This window comes from Metopolophium dirhodum, chromosome 1 (genome assembly GCF_019925205.1).
Source record: "Metopolophium dirhodum isolate CAU chromosome 1, ASM1992520v1, whole genome shotgun sequence".
In the NCBI taxonomy this organism is placed as follows: Eukaryota; Metazoa; Arthropoda; class Insecta; order Hemiptera; family Aphididae; genus Metopolophium; species Metopolophium dirhodum.
This window is the reverse complement of record NC_083560.1, coordinates 145526086-145553045: the sequence shown is the minus strand read 5'-3', so window position 1 is coordinate 145553045 and position 26960 is coordinate 145526086. Positions and strand designations below refer to the sequence as shown.

The following is a 26960-nucleotide window of genomic DNA, read 5'->3' as shown; positions in this document are numbered from 1 at the left end:
TTCTATCTATATTTATTTTATAATGTCCCCAAGCTAATGTATCAATACAATTTTCCAAAATAAATCTTTTATCATCATAAACACTTAAAGCTTTTTTGTTTTGTTCTACAGTAAAAATATCATGTTTCTTAGTTCTAAATAAATTTTGTTTAATATATTTTGATTTTTTTGTTAGTAAACAATTTTCAAAATCATTAAAACATATTTTATTTTCTACAACATTTTTTTTAACACCTTTAGCTTTTTTAATTTCTTTTTCAGTATCTAAGATTCGATGTGAATATAATTTAGATCTTAAACCTATAAATTCAGTCATAATTTTTCCATTCAATTCATCTTTGAACTTGCCTAAGACTTTTTTGTTAACTAAAGGTAAACCATAAATATTATCTTTTGGATAATCTGAAGTGTCAAAATGATCTAACATAATTTTCATATCTTGATAAAAATCATTAGTTTTTATTTCTAATATAAGTGAATCTGTATCTGTATATAACAATCTAACTCTATTTCTATATTTTTTCTTTATAATATTATAATAAAATTCATACATTAACATTTTAGATAAATCTAAAATACACATTCCTACATATATTGGTTGTTCGAAAGTTATTTTACATCTTTTCATATGTACTGCAGCTAAATTTTCTGTAAAAATTGTTCTTCGATCAAAATTTGGTTTTGCAATTAATTTTTCTAGTTGGACTGCATTAGAACATAATCTTATATCAACATGATTTCGAACATTCATCATAGTACGTCCATAAACACTGTTGTTCATTAATTTGAAATATTCTTTTTCAAACTCATTCTTAGCTTCTGATCTGAGATTAGTATTAAAATTAATATACACTTTTAACCAAGGAGATTGACTAAATTCTAACACTCTGTGAATTTTCTCTATTTTTAAACCTAAATTAATATATAATTTTAGTGTTTCATAATGTATTATATATTTTTTCTTGTCATACAAAGTTGTTAATAATTTTGGGAGTTTTTTGTCATCAAAACGTCTTTCCGGTGCTAAAGGGAAATCTGAATGTAGATCATGAAGATCTTTAGGGTAAGTTAAATCGACTTCTAAAATATAACCTTTACATGATTCATCAGAAATATTCATTACATTAAAATCATTCAGATTATCAACCCATTTGAAATCTCCAGTAGGTAAATATTTACTCATTGCCCACCCATAAAGATTATTTGCATCCAAGTATTCTAAAAATATTGATTCCTCTTTTTTTTTAAATATATCTCCCATGTATTTATTGTTTGCTTTTGAATACCTTTGACTACATTGAGATAAACCACCTCTTATTCCATTTTCAAACATCAACAATTGATCGACATCTGTTAATAAATCTAATTTTACTTTTGTCATTCTTAACATACTATTCCACGCAAATCCTGGTGTTGTAAAATACCACATAGGATCTAATTTATAATTTTTTAAAGAAATATCTCTAAAATTTTCTATTATATCTGTTAACAATAAAACATCAATCATATTATATAAACTTGTGAATTCACGCATATTTTGTATATTAAACACTTTCCAAATTTTTTGTGAGTTTTCATATTCCTTTTTAGTTATATTTTTATCAGTGAGAGAACTATAAAATTTTTCAATAGGAGGTAAACATGTTTCATTAAATTTTTCTTTACTATCCATATACTCATAGAAATAAGCTAACTTTCTAGTAACTAAATCTAAATGTTCTTCAGGAAAATATTTACTAAGTTCTTTAAATTTATTTTTTAAATTTAATTTCGAATCATTTCTTAAATTATTTGTTAATTTGTCTAAAGAACTAGGTAAAAATTTGAATGAATCTATAAATCTTAATTCTGTAGATAATTTTATGTCTTTACCATTCCTAGTTACTACACGTGATATCACTTTTGAAAAAGAAATATATTTTTCCTCATTATTTGCGAGCAATTTTATTTTTTCAGTATCGTTCCCAAATTCTTTTATAAATAGATGGGCATCATAACCTGAAAGATTATGAAAAACAATTGGAATAAAACGAGGATTTTGGTAATTAAGATTACATATAGAATGTGCTGCTCCTATATATTCTCCAGTTAAGTGGTCATGATCCCGAACTTTTCTCATATTTTTATTTTTATTTTCTATTTCGCTTTTAAGTTTATCTTCATACAATTTAAATTTTTTAACATCATCAGTATTTTTATAAGATTCAATATCGTCTTTAATTATTTTAAGTTTATCTTCATACAATTTAAATTTTTTAACATCATCAGTATTTTTATAATAATCAATAGTGTCTTTAATTATTTTAAGTTTATCTTCATACAATTTAAAATTTTTAACATCATCAGTATTTTTATAATATTCAATAGTGTCTTTAATTATTTTAAATTTTTTCTCTAACATTGGTGGTAAATCTGATAAATATCTTTCACAAATATGACATTTATTAGATTTATTATAATTATTTAATTGTTCTACATTCAATGATTTCATAGGAACTATTTTATCATATATTTCAGAAATAAGTATTTCTTCATTTTTCATACATTCATAAAATTCTTTAGCTACGTTTGGACCAGAATATTTTACAGTTGGTTTATAATCACCATTACTATATTTAATTTAATAACAAAAATTATTAGGTATATGTTTCTGATAACATTTTGTAAAAGACTCTGTATCATTTGGTTGACAAGTATATATTGGTTGAAGTGTACATTCAAAGTCAGCATAAATCACAAAAGGGACTCTTAATGAATGATTATAATTTTCAAATTCTAAAGTTTTATTATAGGGTTCTGGTAGAATTATTTTAGCTGCTTTATTATTAGTACAATAATGTTTATGTTCATTTAACATATTTTCTGTACCAAAACTATTTAAACACATTTTACAATAAAATCTTTTTTTAGTATTTTTAGTGTTTTGTCTTCCTACTAGTTTCCCTAAATCTTTAATCCAACAATAATGTCCTTTATTATCCTTATCATCCACTGTCAAATATAATAAATCTATATGATTAGTTTTTTCGATTTCATTCGTTTCTAAAGGTACAATTACTTTGTTATCTAAACAAAACATATTAATAGAAATATCTTTTGTTCTTTTAACAAATTTCGGAACGTCTGTGATTTTTACTGGAAATTCAATATCTTTAAATTCTTTATCAAATTCATGTTCCCATTTTTTATATTTAGTTACTCTATCTCCATTTTTTTCAACAGGATGTAAAGCAGAGAGTATTGCCCAAAGAAAACATTTATCATCTTTATTTTGAACATTTATAATAGCTTTTTTATTTCCAATATGTTTAGGTAATGGAATATATGAAGAACCCTTAAAAGGAACATATTTATTTATATTTATTCCCAAACTTAAAATTTCATGAAGTCTCCATTGAGATTTTTTCATTATAAAATCTTCTTCTTCTTTTACAATTTTAATTTTTGTATTTGTATAAAAATCATTTAAGTTAGAATTTTTTGTTAAAATTTTATTTGGTGTTTTAAAACTTTTTTCCTCATATTCCATATTTTCTTTATTAGTACCTCTCTTATATATAGCATACAACCAAATATTTACTTTTAAATTTGTTTGTTTTATTTTTTTTATTTTTAATTCATGTTTAACTCGTCCTATTACTGGATTATCTAAACGATTTAAAAATGTTTGTATATCTTTAATACCCATATTATTTTTAATAATATAAGTTTTTAATCTACTTTGAAATGCTGTTTCTTCATTTTGTAAAATAGGTCGAATCGTGTTGTTTTTTTCAAACATTTCTTCAGTAAAATAAAAAACTCTATGTGCTTTGGGCTCTCTTGATATTCTTGGTCTTATACCATTATTTTGATGACGAATAGACTGCAAATGTTTAGACCAACTGTTGTATTTAACAGTTATCTTACAAATATCACAAGTTTTATCTGCAGGTCTTTGTATGCTCTCTTGTCTTGTTCTTACATTTGTTGTTGTTGTACCTCTGTATGTTCGTCTAAATCGAGGTATAATTGTTTGATCTGGATCATTGTTTTGATGTCAAATAGATTTCAAATGTCTAGACCAATTTTTGTAACTAACTGTTAAGTTACATTTTTCACAAGTTTTGTTAACCATTTTATTATTGTTAACATTTCCATTAACACTTGTTTCAATTTTTTTATTATCCATTATTTATTATAGATAATATTATTGTTTTTTTAACTTCAATTTTTTAATAAAAATAATTTTTATTAAAAATAATATTTAAATAATATTAAGATCTCATACTAAATTCACACATTTTAATATTTCCTAAATCTTGAATAAACTTAATATCATCTAGAAAATGGTGAGTATAATCACCTGTTGCAATAATTTGATCATTGGCTATATGACAAAGTTCTAACCAAGTTGGTGAATGTAATAGTTTAGAAACATAAGGCTTTCCATTTCCAAAACCATCATCTCCTTGACTAATAATGAAAATATTTCCATCAATTGGAATTTTATTTAGATTATATTTAATACTCTCAGAATATTCATAGTATTCAAAAGCACAAAATTTCACATAACATTTATTATTTTTTTTTTGTATACTTTTTTTTATTTCATTTTGCATTACTTTCAAAAAATTAAAATTTTTTAGTCTATATTGATTAATTGGTACACCATTATATTTTGTATTAACTCTACAAGGTAAAATTGTTTGATCTATATCATTTTTTTGATGACGAATAGATTTCAAATGAGCAGACCAACTTTTGGAACCAATTGTTAAATTACATTTATCACAAGTTTTAGCAGGATATATTTTTTTATTTAATACATCCATTTTATTATTGATATCAATTTCTTTAACTAAAGGTTCAATTTTATTTAATCCATCCATTCTTTATTATATAAAATATTATTTTTTTTTACATTCAATTTTTTAATAGAATGATTTCTATTAAAAAATATCATTTAAAATTTTGTTTTTTGTAACTCTTGGTTATAAAAACTCCCTATAATCTCTTCATTGTTTAAATCTATAATTTTATAAGTAATAGGATTTGTGTATAAAATTTCATTAACTATAAATATTTCTTTTGTCCAATTATTACTATATTTATTACCAAATGTTTTTTTAGAAGCTGTTATTCTTACTCTATCACCTACACTAAATTTAATTTTTGGTTTAGGTTTGTTTTTTGTAGAAAATAATTTATGAAAAACATCATCTTCGTTAGATTTATTTACTTCACAAGGTCTCATACCAATAGATCGATGTATGTCTTTGAAATTATATTCATATATTAAACTTTTTAAAATTTTAATCCATTTTTTAGAATTTGTAACTTCAAAATGTAATCTTATTTTACTGTTTAATGTTCTGTTAAATCTTTCAATAATTGACGATTTTTCTTCATTTTGGGTGTGATACATTTTAATTCCATATTCTTGTAAAACTTTTTTAAAATGTTTATTTTCAAATTCCAAACCTTTATCTGCGTGGAGTAATTTTGGTGCTTGATGATTTTGTGATATAGCTTGTTTTATTATTTTTTGAAATGTTTCTGAAACATTAATTCCATCTTTCTTTTTGAGTTCTAAAGCCCAAGAAAATTTTGAAAACGTATCTATAGCAGTTATTATATAAGAATAACCCTCATTTTCATCAGAATAATTTCTCATTATAACTAAATCAGCAGCCCATAAATCATCAATACCTTTAGTAATTATTCTTCGTTTAGGAAATTTTTTTCTAACTGGTTTATGAAGTTCTTTAGCTAATATCATTTTATCTGTGTCATTTAATTTTTTATTGGAAATATTATGTCCAATTGTAGGATTTTTTATAAATTTACTTTTATTTGTGTTACATTTAAAACATATTGATGAAATTCTCCATCTACCATTAACTGTTTGAATTTTATTTGCATTAATATTTTTTGTTTGAATTTTACATTTAAGACAATATATAGTTTCGTTCATTTTTTATATTTATATTGAAAAAAATTTTTTAAATAGAAAATTTTTAAAAAAATTATTGAAAATAAAAAAATTTATATTTTCTAATATAAATAAGAAATGGAAATGGAAAACTTTAAAGATGCTTTAAATAAAATGAACAATGGATATACATTTATAAAATTTAATGATTTGGAACAAGGAAAACCATACAAAGTAAATAAGTTCATAATGATTGATACAAAGTTTGGAAAAAGAATAAGTGTTGTATTAAACGATGAATATATGTTAAATTTACCAGAAAGATATACAAATGAATTTACAGAAAACAAAATAACATGGTATAATACATGTTCGGAAACAAAATTGAATCTTATTTATAATTGTGAAAAAATTTTAAAGAATGGGAAAACAAGGCATGATTTTAATTTTAAATAAAAAAATAAATTTACTTTTATAAATGGTATTTATAAAAGTTAAAAAGGGTTGTATTCATTTAAACAAACCTATTCACAATAATGATGGTGATCATTTTTTAGGTCTCTATTCATTAGTTTTGAAAGGCAACAATTTTATTAATATTGAATCAGAGTGTTGTATAACAATTAAACAGAATATAATACATATAAAAACAGGTAGATATAGTATTGAACAATTGAACAAAGAAATAGAACCACTTATTATATCATTCTCTGATGAAACTAATAGAATTACAATTAAATCTCCTTGTTATTATAATTTAGATGAAAAATTAAAAAAATATTTAGGTTTCGAAAACAGTGAATTTGATTTTTCAATGGTTAGTAGTAAACCAATAATTTATCATCCTAATTCTAATGAAAATTATATAAATATAGAACAAGATTGTAGATTTAGATTAGGTAGAAATGGTGAAATACCAATGGACACAATTTTTAAAGGAATATACACAATAAATGAAATTGAAAATTTAATGAATTGTTACGATTTTCCTAAAATAACTATTGAATTAATTGATGGTTTTATAAATATTTCAGCCTCAATCGGTCTATGTTTTGATGAATATTTATCAAAATGTTTAGGTATTGATTATATTGGAGATTTTATAACAAATGCAATCCCTATAAATAAAAGATGGCCTGCTTCATTCGAAGTAGCACCAGATATTTTTTATAAAATAATAGGTACAAAGAAAGTAATGATTTATACACAAGGTTTTATAAAAAATATTAAAGGTATTATTTCTACTAAAAATAGTAAAACTCAATTAAAAGGAAATTATTCAATTGAGAATTTAAATATCTTATTCAATTCGATTATGAAGTTGGAAAATAATGATAACTATATTAAAATAACAACAAAAGATTATTTTTCATTTGATAAAGATTTAAATTTAAGTTTAGGAGGGATTGATACAATATATACACATTATGGAGAAAATTCATCATTAAATAATAACAACAAAATATTAGAAGTACATTGTAATATAATTGAAGAATCTATTACACATGATATTGATGAGCTATCTCATTATGATGAAGTTTTATTTTTATTTCAATATAATTCTAATAGTGTTTTGATTAAACCTCATAAAATGATATATAGACCAGTGAGTAAAAATCGGTTTCAAAAAATAGAAATTTATATTTTAGATTTGAAAGGTAATATTGTTAATTTTGATGAAGAATTTATTGGTGTTCTTGATCTAATAAAAAAAAAAATAAATATGAAAAGTTTTTTTCAAGATAAAATATCTTGAAAAAATAAAGTATGGAACGATCTTTTTTATAAAACTTCCTCAACTATTCCTCTTTCAATATCAAATGTATACACTGCACTAGAAATTAAACAAACATAACAAATTGTGTTCTCAGGTAAATTTTTACTGAAATCTACGTTTAAAATTAGTGTACAGTTGGTGACCGCAATTTGACTTTGGTGTCTACTCATGTTAACAACAAAAAATGGTCTCTTTTTAAACATTTGTTTATCTAAATACATTAATGGATTTTCTTCATGTGATTTATAATAGGTTTTTTTATAACTCATATGATCTTCATATGCTTGACAAATTTTCAAATCATTAAAATCAAGATTTTGCAATTCATTAGGATATTTTTTTCCATTAACTTTAAAAGAATAATTTACAACATTACAATCATCAAAAAAAGCAGCATTACTATCTTGATTGTCTAGTTTATTTTTTTGAAAATAAACAACACCAAAAAATGGATGTTTATTATTTCGATAATTAGATGATAAATCGTATCTTATATTTTTTCCAGTAAGATTTCTGATTTCAATACATTGCCATTTTTTAAAATCTAAAATAAACGGTTTCTTAATTAATTCATCAACTATTTGAATTTTTGTTATTTCATCATATTCTATATTTTGCATTTGAACTTTTAATTCTAAAATATTAACTTTACCACGTTTTGCTTTAACATTTTTTGACTCTGCTGTAGCTTCAGTGTTTGTTTCTAGAATCAATGCATCATCATCAGTATTTCTTGTAAAAATTATTTCAAATCTAGCATTGTAAATTTGTTTTATATCTTTCATTGACCCTAAACCTAAGTGTGATAAAGGAATGATGAGCTCAACACTTCCTCCTCCTTCAGATGTAGATTGAAATCCTGAATTTTGTGTAGGACCATTTCCATCAACAGCATAACTCATATAACCTTTTACTGTACTTAGTCTTCCAGTATTCTCACTTTCATCTATAATTTTATTATTTAATTTAATTGTAATTTTTTGAAACGAAAATGCTCCACCATTATCAGATAACATAACATTAGATTTTGCTGGATATTTAGTACCATCTTCTTGTACATATTCAAGTAATAAATAAAGTTTTGAATTTTTAACATTCAGAAATTTATCTTTACCATCTACTATAACTATTGTATTTCGGTTAGGTTTATTTAATTCTGTTGTGATTTGAGGTATATAACTTTCATATTGGCTATTTATTATATAATTATCATATTTATTTAAAATATTATCCATTTCTTATTTATATTACCAAATATATATTTTTTTATAAATAAATGGATAAAGTAAAAGTAAAATTTTTTATTGAAGATGAAAATAAAAAAAAATCTTTATTTGAATTACCTTCACGTGTTTTAATTATAGGACCATCTGGTTGTGGTAAAACAACCTTGTTGTATAATCTGATTATAAATTATTGGATTCCTTATTTAAATCTATATATTTTTACAAAAAATATTGAGCAACCAGTCTATAAAAAAATAAAAAAAATATTTGATGATATACCTTCTATAAACACACATTTTTCTAATGATGAAATAATATCTGTAGATGATTGTGAACCAAATAGTTTAGTGATTTTTGATGATTTTCTAAAAGAAAAACAAGACATGATAATTGAATATTTTATAAGATCAAGATCAAAGAATATTAGTGTTATTTATTTAACACAAAGTTATACTTCAGTAGATATAAAAACAATAAGAAATAATTTGAATGTTTTAATTGTTTTTAATCAATCAAATTATTATATTGAAAAAATATGGTCCGATTTGATTAGTGAAGATGTACCTTTAGAAAAATTTAAAGAAATTAATAGAACTTATTGTAAAAAATATGATAAAAAAAGTAAAATAAAAACATATGGTTTCATAACAATAGACTTGATAAAAAATTTAATCTATGACAATAAAGGTAATAAGATTTTATATATCGATGAATGATTATGTTTTAATTTAATTTTGTATAATAAATGGATATCAAACAAATTCAAAAAGAATTAAAAAAAAAAATTTAAAAAAATGTTACATTTGAAGATCAAACACAAAACAATTCCAAGGTAGGAAATAATTTAAAAAACACATCAGATGTAAAGATTCAGACAATAATTAATAAGAAAAAAAAATTACAAAATAGGTTTAAAGATAAATTTTTTAAACCTAATGAAAAAGAGACTGTTATTATAAAAAAAGATGATGAAGATGAAGATAATATTAAAAAAGAACAAAAACAACATAAATCTACAGATGTAAATAAAATAATTAATATTCAAAAAAATTTACAGGATAGATTTAGAAATACAATTGTAAAACAAAAACATGTAATTGAAGAACAACAAAAAAAGTATGGACCAATAATAAACGCATTAACAAATGTTAATACAACAATGAATGCAGTTAAAGATGTTGCTATTAAAACTGAAGGAGACATTCAAAAATTAAATAAACCCTATTATTATCAACCTATAAATCCAGAATTAAAAAGATTAACAAGTTCAGAAGAGACTTTTGGAACTCCAAAATATTCTAGTCAAAAATCAACAAGTAATTCTCCATTACCTAAAAATGTTATAAACTTAGGTGCTATTTCGACAAGATATTTACCAACTGTAAAAGATACTAATTCTTTTGGAATATATTATAATAAAGAAGATGATATTCATATGATTGGAAAAGATAAAATAAATTTTGAAAATGATAATATAATTTTAAATGGAAAAACATATACAGGAACTCTAGGTTTGTGGAGATTATTAACTCATGTAGATACTACCAATCCGAAATTTTATACAGATGATGATTTTAATATTTATAAAAATATATTAATTGAAACTAATTCTATATATCAAAACAATGATCCTTCAACGAAAAGAGCTAAATCAAGTCGTGGTGAAAAATATAATGATATGATTAAAAACATTTGGAGAGAAATGAATGGAATTAAAACGAATGAAAATAATGAAGAAACTATGGATAATAAAAAGAAAGAAAATACTGATAATAAAAAAAATAATAAAAAAATTAATAAAAAGAAAGAAAATAATGAAGATAATGAAATTATGGAAAAGAAAGAAAATAATGAAATGTTAGCTGACGATAATCAAATAGGGGAGGGTTTAATGAAATACACAGAAAATCGTATTGAATATCGTTATATTAGTAATGTAAACCAAGTTATAGATAATTTACAGTTTATTTCTGCAGAGGAAAGAGCTGGAAATAATAATTTTAAAAACGAAAAACTTGGTATTCTTCATTTGTTTAAAATAATTATGGAAAACCATATTGATACTCCTGAAGGTATTGAATATTTACTAAAATATGTAACTTGTTTACCAAATGATGTGAAAAATATATCAAAAGAAAAAATAATTAAACGTATACATTATATATCAATTGAAGAAAGTACAGGAAATAATATTTGCCATGATGAAAAACTTGATATTCTTAATATTTGTATTAGAGAAATGGAAAAATTAATTGATATACCTATTATTGGTGCAGATTATTTATCATCATATGTTTCATGTTTACCAAAGAAAATTATTACAGGTTCAGGAATTGTTAATTTTCTTTTGAATTGTTCAAGTTTACCTCAAATACATTGGCCTGGTTATAATTATTTAGGACCGGGAACAAAGTTAGAAAAAAATAAAAAACCTATAAACAAATTAGATGAAGCTGCGAGAGAACATGATTATTTTTATAAAGATAATAAAGATACTAAAACAAGACATATTGCTGCTAACATTTTAGAACAAAAAGCAATGGAAAGATTTTATGATCCTCATAGTTCTATAGGTGAAAAAACTGCAGCCATTTTTACATCAAATGTAATGAATGTTAAAAGACGATTTGGAATGAATTTAATTTAATTTATTTTTTTTTGTATTATAAAATGAATCTAAATTTAAATAAAAAACAATTTAATAAAATATTGGAAGCTCATAAAAATAATAAAGATGTATCAATTCTAATTGAAAATAATCAAATTGATAGTGGAAAAAATAAATTTATTCTTGAGCCAGAACAAATAAGAAAATTAAAAAACGCTAAAAAAAATAATACCAGATCAAGATTAGAACTTAAACATGTTCAAATTAAAAAAGGTGGATTTTTACCAATAGCTATTGCTGTGATTGAAGGCGTAAGTGCTTTGGCTGCAGGTGCAAGTGCAGTTTATACAGCAATAACTGATGCTAAACATAAAAAAAAATTGGAAGAAGAAACAATTCGACATAATAAAGAGATGGAAAAAATTAGATCACAAGGTTCTGGTTTGAAAAAAAAAAAAAAAATATTGAAAAAAAAATTAAAAAAATGAATAAATTTGAAATAAAAACATTTAGAAATAATATTGAAAAATTTGAAGGTATTTATACACGGTTTTGGATTTAAGAAAATAATATAAAAATTGACCCATTGAGTAATATAGATATAAATTACTTTGGAAATAAAATAAAAAATTATAGAGGGTGTTTTATGTTAAATGAATTACCTACAACACTAAGGGAAAATGAATGTGGAGTATTTAATTTAAATGATTCTACTCAAAATGGTTCTCATTGGGTTGCATGGAAAAAAATAAACAATACATTTAGAATATATTTTGACCCATTTGGTCATATAGTTGGTGAGCCACCAAAAGAACTTTTAAAATATTTGGGTAAAGATAATCTTTTTTGTACTGTTTCCCAATTTCAATACTATAATAATCCACCTATATGTGGTCATTTATGTTTAGAATTTATTGAAAATTATAAAAAATTTATTTAAATATCATAATTTTTTTTTAATAGAAATATTTCTATTAAAAAATAACGAGTTAACGAGTCGTTTTTTTACGTTAACGAGTCGTTTTTTTATGTTAACGAGTCGTTTTTTTACGTTAACGAGTAGTTTTTTTTATGTTAACGAGTCGTTGATGTACTCATATGTATGTTTTAATAATTCGATGTTAAAAAAAAATATATTTATATTATAATAAATAATAGAAATGGTAAATAAAAAATTGGAATTACTTTTAAAGTTGATTGAACAACAACATAAAATATTACATATCATTAATATGATTAATGAATACAATAACACTGACAGCGATAATGATAGTGATGATAATGATAGTGTTTGCGCCGGGAACGGTACAATAATAGAGCGTGTTGCCCGGTCTCCAGAAATAATTCGCACTCACACCGACCGACCTGTGTACGTGTGTATATCTGTATAGCGACTCAATAGAGGTGGACGGGGTCGCCGAGCAAAACTAGAGAGTGCCGCCAGTGTGTGGTGGGTGTGTAGATGTATCTGTATGTAGTGTGTGTATTTAAAACTAATAGTAGATAATAAAATAATGGTAACACGATTGTTGGTAATTAAGGTTGCATGAGTTTCTGTATATTTTATTAAAATAATAGTAGCATCAAAAATAACGAAAAGTATAAAAACATATGTAATAATATTATACCTAGCCCTTCTAGCCTAGTCGATAAAGGTACAGAATAAAATATAACATGAACGCTCAGGCCTTATGGTAAAGCAGAAACAAGGTATAATATAAATATGGCCCTTGTGGCGCAACAGAATAATAATATATATATATATCCTTACGACCAATACGTAGAATATAAAAATAATAATATTACAGCAACATAACTGTGTAAAATATAATAATAAATGGCTCTTCTAGCCTAATAGAATAGATACAATATAATAGCATTAATAATATATAATAAATAACTCACAGTTGTCGGTGATCTGCTGGCCAGCCGATACCTATAATAACTATAATAATGATGGATACAAATATAATAATTAATAATAAAAAACGGCACCCACAATGAGTCGAAACAATAATATTATGATCACAATAATAACGATGGCGATTAGCGCCTTACAAATAAAAATATAGTGGCGATTTGCGCACACACAATAATAAATAGAATTTTGGCTATTTGAGCCTTAAAACATTTACAAAAAATATAAATTTACGGCGATTAGCGCACGTACCGATTCCGCACACACTTGTTAACGGACTGGTAGACTGGACAACCGTGTTAAAATGATTGCGCAGCCGGTGCGGCGGCGGCGGTAATTAACTTATAATCTACGTAATGTTATATAATAATTCACAATCACACAATTAATACAAAAATAAAAACAATTATATGCGACGGTGTTGTGTGTGTGTGTGTGCGTGTCGGTCGTTGCGGTGTGCCTACGGCTCATCTACCGTCGTGGCGGCGACATATAGTGATGATGATGATGTTAAGAATTTTAAACGACTAGAAAGAATTAAATTTAAAAAACATAAATAATAATTATTTTTTAAACATATAATACTTACGAAGTATTATATATTCAGGTCTCGAGTTAAATAATCAATTAAAATCATTTAACTTCCATTTAATTAATAATTGTTGTTTCGAAACTATTTTAAGTTTTATTAAAAACTTATATTATAATGAAATTAAACTTTCACTAAACAAACTACGTAAATTAATACAAGAGGAATTACATGATTCGAATAATAATAATAATAATAATAATAATAATATATAGCTAGACTGATTATTTTTTAACATCCTGTTGTAGAATGTTATCTGCTGACTACTATACAGTGTGAATATAATACTTCATAAATATTATATATTAGAGTATACACCATGATACAATTATACTAGCTTAACACTATTTAAATAATGTTTGTTATACTATTATACATGCCCGAGTGTCGTGGCGCAGTGGGGAAACGTTAGGCTTTGTATGCATACATAGTAGGTTCGATACTGGCTGGGGGGAATTTATTTGTGGTATTTTCAGCTCTACACGACACGTGGCTTGTTCGATTATATGTTGAGTATAGTCGGATTTAAGACACTAGTGTGACCTGTGATATCATATCTAGGTTCTCCTCACTGGTCCCTGGAGTCTACAAATAACGCCTCCTCATTGTGTTGTGATACGATGACGGCTATATATCTTAGTAGTTCTGTTGTACAGATGTCAACAAAAAAATAAAAAATATAAAAAATAAAAAAATCGATGTCTGTACAATGGGACTACTTTTGTAAATTTTTTCCGTTTTTTTTTTTCGATTTAAATTATTATTAATACGGTCGTATAATTTGACCTTGTTAAATATTACAAGTCCTATATTTCATTTGATATTTGATATTATCAAGTCGGAACAACACAGATATGTTTTATATGCTTACACTACATATTAAAAGTTTACCCCCCGCTTCATATTTTTCATTTAAGTATAACTCCGTTGCTATTTATGTCAGAATCTTCATTTTTACATTAAACATTTTTGTTTTTAATTCTTTATAAGTCCCCCTCATAGTATCATAGTGTAAAATCGTTTTCAAAGATTTTTGGATTTTAATAACGCGTCCCCTATTCGGGTGAGCGTTAAATATCAAATATTTTTTTAATAGAACAATTCTATTAAAAAATGTAATTAATTATATTATTATATTCTAAGCATTTTGTGATCGACATCTGTACCTCCCATGCTAAGACAACATATTTTAATATTTCCTAAATCTTGAACAACACAAATATCATGGAGATATTTGAAAAAATAAGTATCGGTTGTATTTATTAAATCATTAGCTATTTTACAAATTTCAAGCCATGTTGGTGATTCTAGTATTTTAGAAGCATAAGGCTTTCCATTTCCAGAAATATTGTTTCCATGATCGACAATTAAAATATTTCCTTTAATTGGAATTGTATTTAGATTATATTTCATAATTTTAATATATTTATTTGTTTTAGTATTATAGTATTCATATTTACAAAACTTAACAAAGATTTCATTATTTAATATTGAGTTTTCTAATTTCGTTTTGCATTTCATTTTTTTGTAATTTATTAAAATCATTTATAGTTTTTTCCATTATTTTATTATTTATTATATTTTTAATTTTTAAATTAATTTTTTCAATTTCTTTTTAATACATTTTGCAATTAAATATGGTATTTAGTTTTTTTTATTTTTAATTATTAATATCATAAGTTTTGCGAAAAATATTTTAATTATTATTGCATTTAGATTTTCTGATCTTTTTGCACATTGTTTTCTTTGTGATCTTTTATTGATATAATATGGACTGTCCCAGAACATACATATATATACTACTTGCACGTATTGTAAAAAATCTGGACATGACGTCACTAAGTGTTTCAGGAAACAGAATAATAATAAGTATAAGAATGATTCGGGAAACTCGCAAAGATCGGGAGACATGAGTGGCGCTCGCAGGATAAATTTAATAGCCACAGTCGAGGAAGATTTCGACGATGTTTACACATCGTATCAGTCTTAAACAACAATCACGTCACTTGCCAGTCTCTCAATATAAGAAAAGAATTTATAGAATTACTCATAGATACTGGAAGCGATGTTAACTTAATAAAATTTAGTGCTTTGACAGGTGACACATTAGTACAAGAAAACAGAAAAATATATTTAAAAGGAATTAATGATAAGATAGTGTCAACAATAAGACAAATTAAGATAACTTTAAGATTTAATAATGTTAATATAGAAACAGAATTTCAAGTAGTACGTAATTCTTTCCTTATACCTAAGGATTGTATTTTAGGACAACAATTTTTAATGAAAAATAAGGCAGTAATTGATGTAGCTAATAATTCATTAATAATAAATAATAAAATAGTCAATAAGGTAATTAAGGATGATTTATGTTTTAAGTTGAACCCACGGACGGAAACAGTGGTCTCCGTACCAATTGCCGATCCGGCTATGGAGAATAAAAATATTATAGTATATAAACAGGAATTAATTAAGGATGTTTACTGTGCCAATGTGGTAGGAACAGTGAAATCAGGAAATAATATAGTTAGTATAGTAAATGTTTCTGAAGTAACCAAGGAAATAAATTAAAGTGTTATGAATCGAATATTATATGATACCGCGACAAGTTATGATATACATACGGTACATACTGAAATTAACAACGATAATCGTGTAAATAGGATATTTAATTTAATACGAAGTGACCATATGAGCATTGATGAGAAACAATCCATCTTTGAAATATGCGAACTGTAGGGCGATATGGGTTGGGATATAATATAATCAAGTAAATACTGATTGTTGCACGATGGCGTACGAATACTTTATTAATTATTAATATTATATGATATAAGAACAGAGTACACAACGGAATAATTATTAATCGACACTTTTAACATGGCGTCGTAGGGCGCATGCAGAGCTGGCATGCACACACGACGGGTGGCCAGTTAATACTAATACTATTATCACTTGTGCTATCAGACGCCGCCGCTATCACACTATTATTATTATTATCACATTATCATTATTACTTATTACTACAGAACAATATTCCGAAATATTTCATTTAGAAGGCGATCGACTCACTTTTACAAATGCAGCCGAGCATGTTAGTAGGTAGTATTTGTAGGTTCTATCCCAGTTTTTACAATTACAGGGAGATTTAAAAACGGTTATCCACGACTTTCCCCCTTGAACGATCAGATTTGTGGGTGGTTACTATCCCAGTTTTTTACTGTTACAGGGAGATTTAAAAACGGTTATCCACGACTTTCCCCCTTGAACGATCATATTTGCGGGTGCTTACTATCCAAGTTTTTTACTGTTTACTTTTTTATTTTAACTTATATACCCAAATAGTAATTAAATAACTTGTAGACTCATGGCCTAGTGGGCTAAGGCGTTGAGTGTAGAGTTTGATAAATTTGAATTTAGGGTAAGTATGTATGTTAATACTACACCCAGTATCATAGTCCACTAGGATATGAGTCTACATTTTTTTTTGTTTTTTTTTCTGTTTTTTTATTCATAAACTGCAATTTTTAATTTTATAATAAATTATGTTTCAATTTTCGGGTTATTATATTTTGTAATAACTGTTTATAATATTACTAGCTGATCCCGCTGGCACTTCGTTGCCCGTTAAATGTACCAATTCCCACACAGCAATTTTATATTTTCAAATTATTTTAAAAATATCTTACAGAAAATATGTATAATTTTAAAAATATAATTTTATTATAACAAAATATTTTAATGACATTTTCAAAAGATTTTTTGTCGTCTTAAAAACACTTTCAAAATATTTCAAAGACATTTTTAAAAAATATTCTTAACTATTTTAAAAATATTTTCACTCGTAATTTATAATTTATATTTAAAATATTTTTCAGGAAATATAATTATATAACCTTAAAATGTTTTAGTGACTTTTTATGAGTTTTTTTGTGAAAACAATATATTTTAATTATATTTTAAAAATATATTCTTAATTGTTTTTAAAATATTTTGCTTTATTAACTAACATTATACTTATTATTAATACTAACACATAGTATAATATATTATATTAAATAAAATAAAATTATTCATCATGTCAAATGAATATAGGTTATTGAATAAGAAATTCAAACAATCAAATAAATTAAGTCTTCAAAAGGTTTATATGAATAAAAAGAAATCAACTCAAACCATATCAAAATAACAAAACATGTCTATTTATTATAATAAATATAATACTGAAATAATGTCTTCTTTGACACATATATCTACTTTAAATTACATAGTCTTATATGTTTTTAATATTATACCATAATAACCTAATAACAATATTATAATAGTATTTATATAGTTATGCTATTTAGAGATGGATTCGTGTTTTTGCTGCTTTTTTTCTTCACGGAACTTTGCATTAGCCATGAACATTTTTAATGGACCAACAATTTCAAGATCAGTACAATTTTTATGTTTTGGTATGCTTCTTATTGTTGCTGAAATAATATATAAAACATTAATTTTTTTAATTGTATAACTTCAAGAGAACATGAATTATTTTATTTTAAAATAGTCTACCAAATATTAATGAACAAGAATTCAGCACAGAAAACACATTTTTCTTTTTTTGCCCAACATAAGAATGCACAGAGAGTATATTATTATGAAAAATTTTGGCCATTATCTGTCTTGTCATATCAGCAACCTTTGGACGTTCCAATCTGGATAGATAATTTATCTGAAAATGGTTTAAAAGTATGTAGGTATTAATATTTACTTTAATAAAATATATCATTAACTTGGTTGTTTAGTTGATAAATATTTTAGTCAGCTCTAAGGGTATTTAAATCTATTCCCCTAGTAATTTGTTAAACAATGTATAGTGAAAATTTAAATAAAGCAAATATTTGATGAGTTACTATTTGGTAATAAAGCTGTAAAACTAATAATATTTAAAATAATAATAATAAAAAAAAAAATCAATAAATTTAATTTAAAAAAAAATAATGAAAATTGTAGTTAAAGATCTTTACGTGTGTATCACTGTATAATGTAACACAACAAGTATACAATATCTCCCAATTCACCCGTCTATATACTTATTTTTTTTATGAGATGTTTATTAAATTAAAATAATTATGATAATATACTTACCATTTGAAGTCGAAAAGTATTATCTAATAATTTGTCTTCAAATATACTTAATTCTTCCAAAGTTTTTATTGGAAAATCAAATATATCATCTGTGGTATTATCATTGTATTCAACTATCTTCTTGCTTAAACAGTTATTAACTATGGTTTGTTCTAGTCTTTCTATTTTAATACCATGTTCTCTCATTTCATATTTTAAATTGGTAACAGCACGAAGAAGTAAATCTATTTTTTCTAAACAAATGTAATGCAATTAAGATTTAAAAACTATAATATAACACATATACAAAGAATAATATTAAAATTTACCATCAGATGTGGTTCTAACATTTCTGCCATTAGATACCTTAAAAGAATCTAAAATAAAGATGTAACATTTTATTAGGTATACTAAGTAACAGTAATCAAAAATACCTATATTAATTTATTTAAATTTAAATGTACCTGGAGTAGTGTTTACTATTGAATTGAAATCTATACGCCTCTTACATCTGTTTGATTTTACTAAAATATCACTATTATCCTGAGTAACATTCCAATTTCCTGATGGTGAACTCAAACAAGATACTGAATTTACAATTTTCTCGGGTATTTTAGAAGAACCTATGATAGAAATTTAAAGTTTTATTAAAATAGGCAATATAAAATATAAATATTTTATTGTAATTCAGTAAATAACATTATACCTGGAGTATTTGCTATAAAGGCCAATTGTCTTTCATTAGAACTTTTTGAATGTATATTAATTGTTTGACTAGTATTCCAATTTTCTAATGGTGAACTCAACCAAGATTCTGAACTATTATCATAACCTTTTTTGGATATTTTAGTTGAACCTATAATTTAAATATATTTTTTTTTTTTTTAAATAGGCAATATAAGTATTGAATGTAGTAATTATTAAATAATATAATACCTGGGGTATTTGCCATAGAGTTTAAGCCAAATTGTCTATCATTAGAATTGTTTGAATGTATTTCCTTTTGCCTTAAGTTCAAATTTTTTGTTGGTGTAGTCAAATCATCTACTAAATTCTTATTCGTTTTTTTTGGTGAACCTAAAACTAATACAATAAAGAGAATTATTCTGACAAACAATGCTTATATACAACAATTGACATAAAAAAGTGTTGTATATGTAAAAAGATCAATTCTGTACTGAAGTAAAATAAATTTGGTCTTACTACCAATATTATTATTAGGATCAAAAAAAAATAATAATAATAAAATAAAGTACCTGAATGCATTGAAGTTTTTCGTTTAATTGGATTATTATGTTTTTCATAACTACTATCTATAAAAACCAAGTAAATAAGACTATTATACAGGACGATTCACCATAATAGCATGTTTACCCAAACTTAAAGTTATTCAAAGTCTAACATATAATATTTAAAAAATATTATAAAAATTCTAGAGTTTTTTATTTAACACTTATTAAGGAGAGTAGCAATACAAAATTTCTGTTTTTCAAATGAGTACCCTAGTTTTTGACTGTAATTATTTATTTATTTATTTATTATTCAAAATGTTGAAGTATCTTCATCAAAATTTGAATGATTAGTTTCTAAATTATCAAAATTTATATATTAAGGTTAAGACCTATATATTAAGGTAAGACCTCAAAATCAGTTTTAAAAGAAAAATATATAAAATAGATTGAATAATGGCTCTAGTATTTATTTTACTTAGCTATTTTTACGAATTATAAATTTTGAGATTTTTATTTAATTACCCAAACCCATTAATATGGATCTATTATACATAGAAAACAAGGTTAAATAACTCATAATTCGTTCGAATTCAGATTTAAATATATCAATATCTTCAAAAATAACCTACTAAACAAGGTACATTAAAAAAGAACTTGTAGTCGGTACTAATATAAGGAGGTTCCTACAAAAAAAAATTCATGAATTTAAAGATATGGTCTTAATGTACCTTTAGATTTGTTTAACTGTATTATTTAAGAAAAAAAAGTTGAGCAAGCTTCTTTATTGGTGAATCACCCAGAATGTATTATATTAAATGAAATCATAAATAATCAAAGATTATATCATACCTTCATCAATGTTCACATTAAAGATGGGGGGATTATCAAGAATTGAAAAACTTCTAGTTATTTTTTTACTTAAACCATAGTTTTTTTCGTGGATTTCATTACAAGAGATTTCCTCGGTACTTGAATTCAATTTTTTATGTCTGATTTTTCTGGATTCCTTATCATCATTAGCAGAGGATAGTTCGGACGTTTCTTCAGCACGTTTAGCCTTTTTTCTGGCTTCAGACAAAGTATCTGAATAGATAATCATTTTTTTTTGATAAAATATATAAATAGTAAATAGGTAATTGCAGAATGATTTATTGTACCTACCAATATTTTTTGCTAATATTCTTGCTTTGAAAAAATCAAATTCCAGATTATTTGGATTACAACGACGTTCTATCATTTTTGTGTGGTTTCTTACAGTTTTGTTCGGCCAAGCACATACATTATTTTTATACCAAAAGTTTGGTACACACTCCACTGTGTTATCATCATCAAAGCTCACTACTATCCACATTTTGCAAAACCTATAAATGTAATGTTTATAATATAATACATAGCTTAAAATGAGTTTATAATTTATATAATCTAAAGAATAATAACTAACCCAAATATCATTCATATTATTATTTAATATTCACAAATTTTTTTCATTTTTTTTATTAATTTACATATTATATACATTCATTAAATACTTTATTTAAAATTAACAATTATGGGAATGTAGTATAGGCACAGATATTTTTTGACTATCATTTAATTTTATAAGCATAATTTTTCTTTTAATTTCATCTAAATTAATTAATGTTAATTCATCTGACAAATTATCAACTTCATAAATATTAAAAATATTTGAATTAATAGGTGTTTCATAAAAAGGTTTTTTAAATAAAAAAACGTTGCCCAATATGACTATTTTGTCCATGCCATTAACATTCACTATGTTTTTTACTTGATAAACATTATGGTTTTTACACAACACATAACAGTCTGCAATATTATTGGTTTTTATTGTAAAATTGTCCAAATATAAAGTTTTGTACTGAGATCCTGTTAAGTCTTGTAATAGTGGTCCTTTTGAATGTTCATTTTTACATATTGGAACATGGGTTGGAACATTAGTTTTGTTTCTATTATTATCATCCATATTACAATCTATTTTTTTATGGTGGCGTTTAATTACTTGCTGAAGTGGCAACTCATGCTTTCTGACCATTTTCTTTAATGTCTTCATATAATTTTCGAATGGGAAAGCACTTATATTGTCAAGAGGTCCAAAATGCTTATAGTCATCCACTATATGTGTTAGACCATGAACATTATGGGACACAAAGTGCTTACCATATAGCAATTCGAAGTTGACAACAAAATAATTTAGGAGTTCCTGAGCGTATTCTACGTAATCAGTGAACTCATTACTCAATAGTATTCTCATAGAAATGCTTAACGTCATAAAATGTTTATAGCAGTCTTCACTCAAATAGTTTTTAAAACATATTTGACCCGTGTAAATTAATAACTGTCGTAGTTCAGTAGCTTTGAATCTGCATAGTTCATTTAAGCCCCTGGGTTTTCGTGCAAACTCACAAGGTATGAACGGTTTTAATGATAACAGTAATGCAGATAATTCTTTACAAACCATACTTGGTATTCGTACACTTAAGGGTCCCTTATCGATCCATAAACCAATCAACTTCTTCATAACCCCCAGACACGTCAAATGCATGTAATCCAGTGCAAAATGTGTCACAATATTAATATTTGGTAGATTACACAAATTTGAAATGGAACTGCCAACATGATGCTCATCGTGTTTTCTTGTAATGTAATCATTGTGTGTTCGTTTGATTAAACTCGCAGGTGTTAGTGGAAAACAAGTTCGGTTTTGAAGGTATTCTCCTTCTTCTGTACAACGTGTACAGGAGTCAAACCCTGTATGACCTTTAATTTTTAATACAAAAGATCTGGCCGGAGCATCTAGACAAAAACCATCTATTTGAACTTTAATTATAGTTGAATTTATATTAATTCCATTTAACAACAATTCTCTAGCTTCTAAAATAAATTGGTCAAGATAATCATTTGAGCATTTTGGTTTTTCGTGGCCCCAATAAATCCCAATAAGAAAGACATTATTTAAAGGACGTATATAGCCAAGAATTGGCCAAAATTGACTTGAACTGCTTTTTGAAATAGGCAGACCATCAATGCCAACCACTATTTTTACCAAGTCTACATTATTTATTGGAGTTATATTAAAATGTCTTCTAATAGCCAAACTTAAACCAAAATGATGGTATACACCAGGATCAACCATAGTTAGGTTAGAAGTTTCATTTATTTTTCTAGTTCTTAATACACTACGAGAATCCTTAGGAAGTTCAGTTAAACCGGGTACTTTTTTAAGTATTAGCAATAATTCGTTAAGAGCATTACGCGGGATATTGAAGTTAATTGCCCAACTTGCCAATTCATGTTTTAGTGTTTCAACTAAGCTTGATATATTGTTTGAATTTAGAGAAGCATTGGGTGTAAACTCTAATGACAATACTGGACATTGATCTACAGCCTATAAATTAAACAAAAAATAATATTATTTTTTAGATGCCTACCTAAATATTATAGCACTAACAATTTAAAATTTTACCTGTTTTTAGAATAATTTAGTTCAAAATATTAGATAGGTAAGGCTTAGATTTTAATGTACATATAATAGTAGTTGTATAGGTAGTATACTATTAAGATATATATTTATACAATCAAAAAATGTATACAAATAGGTATGTGATAAGAACTTAAAATATATTATTTAGTAATACAATTTATTTATCAATGTTGTTGGCTGATGAGTTATGGCCTTATGGGTAAAGGTACCAACTTACATTAGGAAATTATATTAGAAACTGGTAGAATACAGTGTCTTCAAAACTAAAATTTAAAAAATTAGGTAGTTTAATATGACTCGTAAACAATGAACAAACATAGACCAAACAACCATGAACCATATCAGTAATAACAATTAATTTTAACTACCTATAATAGTTAGGAAATTGGCGGAAATTGGTCTATAAATTGACAAAATATGAGAAAAACAGAATTATTGTGAAGAACATAAATACATGTAAAATACAACACATTTAATTTAAAATCACATGAAACAAATAATTGATCAAATCACAGTAAAAATATCTGCCTATTTAACACTTTAAATCTGAGCTCTACTACATATAAAATAGACATTCTGATATATGCATAGATAATTATACTATAAATTAAACTATGCCTAATATGATAATAGGTAGGTAATATTATTTAACTGTTAATCATAAATACCCATGTATTCCACTTCTATATACATATACAAAATAGAATAGATCAATTATTATTTGGCAATGCAATTTTTAGAATATTTAAAACAGGTATAGGTACATTTAGTGAACTATTGTATTATATAATTGAATACAAAAATTTTAATAATTTTAATTTATTATACATAAACTAAAAACAGGTTAAATTATTTTGTTTCTACAGTAGTTTTTGTTTTTGTTTTAACTGACCTTAGATGTTATGTGTTGAGTCTTAAAATCATTTTTATTTAAAGCTAAACTATCTACTTCTAATAACTTTTCATTGACAGTGTTATTTAGTCTAACAGGAGATTCATGTAATTGCTGAAAGTTGTATGAATCTAGTTCTTCCATTATTCTCCGTTGCTTAGTCCTGGTGCTTGTCATGGTTAATAATTAAATAGACAACTATATCTATTAATTATTTATTATAATATGTTACAATTTGTTCCTAAATAAAAAACAATGTCGCTCAATTCAAGAGGTACCTAAATGCAGTCACATACATAATACAAGGGGATGTGTACTAGCAACACACTTGGTTTTTAGTTCACAAGAGAAAAATGTTAATAAATGTAATTCAACTAGGTAATAGGTAGGTAGGTAGGTAGGTAGGTAGGTACTTACATTTTTATAATAAGGTATATTTAAATATACCTATACTTACCTATCCACCAAATTTATTCAGTACATTATACTGATATATTATCTCGAATGTAATAATAATATAGGTACCTAATCATTATTATACTAATTATTATATTAATAAGGTAGGAAAGTAGACAATATAATAAGAGAAGGTATCTACACTTGGTAGTTGGTATACAACTTAATATATTATACAGGTTATAAGTAACTATAATAAATACATCGGAATTTGTCATATAAAAATGAAAACTAATTTTTTCTAAAATATTAAATTGAAAGTATAGGTAATTTAATAATTTGTACTATTGTAGGTAGTAGGTACCTACCTCATGCCTAGGTAGGTATTGAATAACACAATATGTAAAATTAATACTTAGTATACCTAACATGCTCGGTAATATGGCAGAATATATAGATAGGAATATAGCTTGATTTATTTTGTTGAAAAAACAACTCTTACAAAGAAGGTATTAAGGAAAAGGCCCGACTCAGCGGTCTTTGTGAACATGTTCGAATTAGGCACTACTGTTTACCAAAATTAAACATCTTTAATCGTATTGTCTACTGATACTCCTATAGTTCTCAAGTCCTGCAGTATCCCAACAGTATTAAACCTGATGTTAAATAATGGTATAACGTATAAATCTAAACTTACGAATAATATTGTAACTCGTACTCGTACTACTGCAGCATTAAACCGCGTGGCTGCATCTACTATCTAGCAAGACTGCTGCAATTTGCAAGAGAAAAATAGAGACTCTAGACTTCTCACGTACGACAGCTATGGCCTATTGGCTATTACGAACAACGGTCACTCGCTATATTATATCGACGGTACCGGGAACACGAACGAAATAACGAATAAGCGGACAATTATATAATAATATTTAATACTATGGGATCTACTATAAAATGTATTATTTTGATCACACACGTATAGACGGTACTACTATGTAAACTGTAAATTGTTTAAAGTATCACTTGGACCAGTCGGACATCTTATAGCCTGTGTACTTTGAAAACTGCTAACAAGTAACAACGTGACTTGGAACTTGAAAACGGTCAGTTGTGCTCATTGTTAGGTTAGGGGTCTTGTTGTTATATTATTATTCTTTGGTTATGCTTGTGGCGCAGTGCGCGGTGACGGACGCCGGACAGCATTATCACAATAATTGAGTAGGTATACCTACAACTCTCGCGTTTGGGACAATGAATCTAAAAATAACTGGGCACACATTATAAATTATAATGCTGATAATAATATTCTGTTCATACCACGATAGTACTATCTTAAATTGTGGTTCATAGCATGACTAAATTATTAAGTCATGGTTCATACCTTGGATCACATACTATGGATAGAGTAGCTCAGCTGCTACGGCGTATTTTTGTGTTGCCGATATTATCATAGAACAATAACTATGATAACATTGTTATTCAATATTCATCATTAACGACATTAACATATTACATAGGTAATATATAATTTCTTGCACTTCTAATGCATATAAAACATAATTTTGTCTATTTATTGGCAATTTTAATTGACCTATAATAATATTACTAATTTAATACCTACAGATATACAAAAACAACTATTATATTAGGTACGTGATAATAATGGGTGATATTATATACAATTTACAACAATTTTGACCAAAGGAATAATTTTTTATCGACATTTATAGAAAATAATAATTTTCTTTATATATTATATTATATAAAAACATTTTTATAAAAATGTATAACTATACA

The 26960-nt window shown here is 25.2% G+C and overlaps 1 protein-coding gene across 1 annotated transcript; it reads right to left on the bottom strand.

The window, feature by feature from the left end:
• Positions 1–18276: 18276 nt before the first annotated feature.
• Positions 18277–26307, bottom strand: LOC132936886 (uncharacterized). The gene is made up of 11 exons (XM_061003670.1): positions 25861–26307; positions 21538–21737; positions 21226–21459; positions 20401–20457; positions 20081–20227; positions 19851–20000; positions 19609–19767; positions 19474–19521; positions 19166–19398; positions 18590–18749; positions 18277–18507 (listed from the first exon to the last, which is right to left on the bottom strand). The coding sequence occupies exons 2-11, from the start codon at positions 21725–21727 to the stop codon at positions 18374–18376; spliced, it is 1512 nt and encodes a 503-aa protein (XP_060859653.1). The 5' UTR covers positions 21728–21737; positions 25861–26307; the 3' UTR covers positions 18277–18373.
• Positions 26308–26960: the final 653 nt, after the last annotated feature.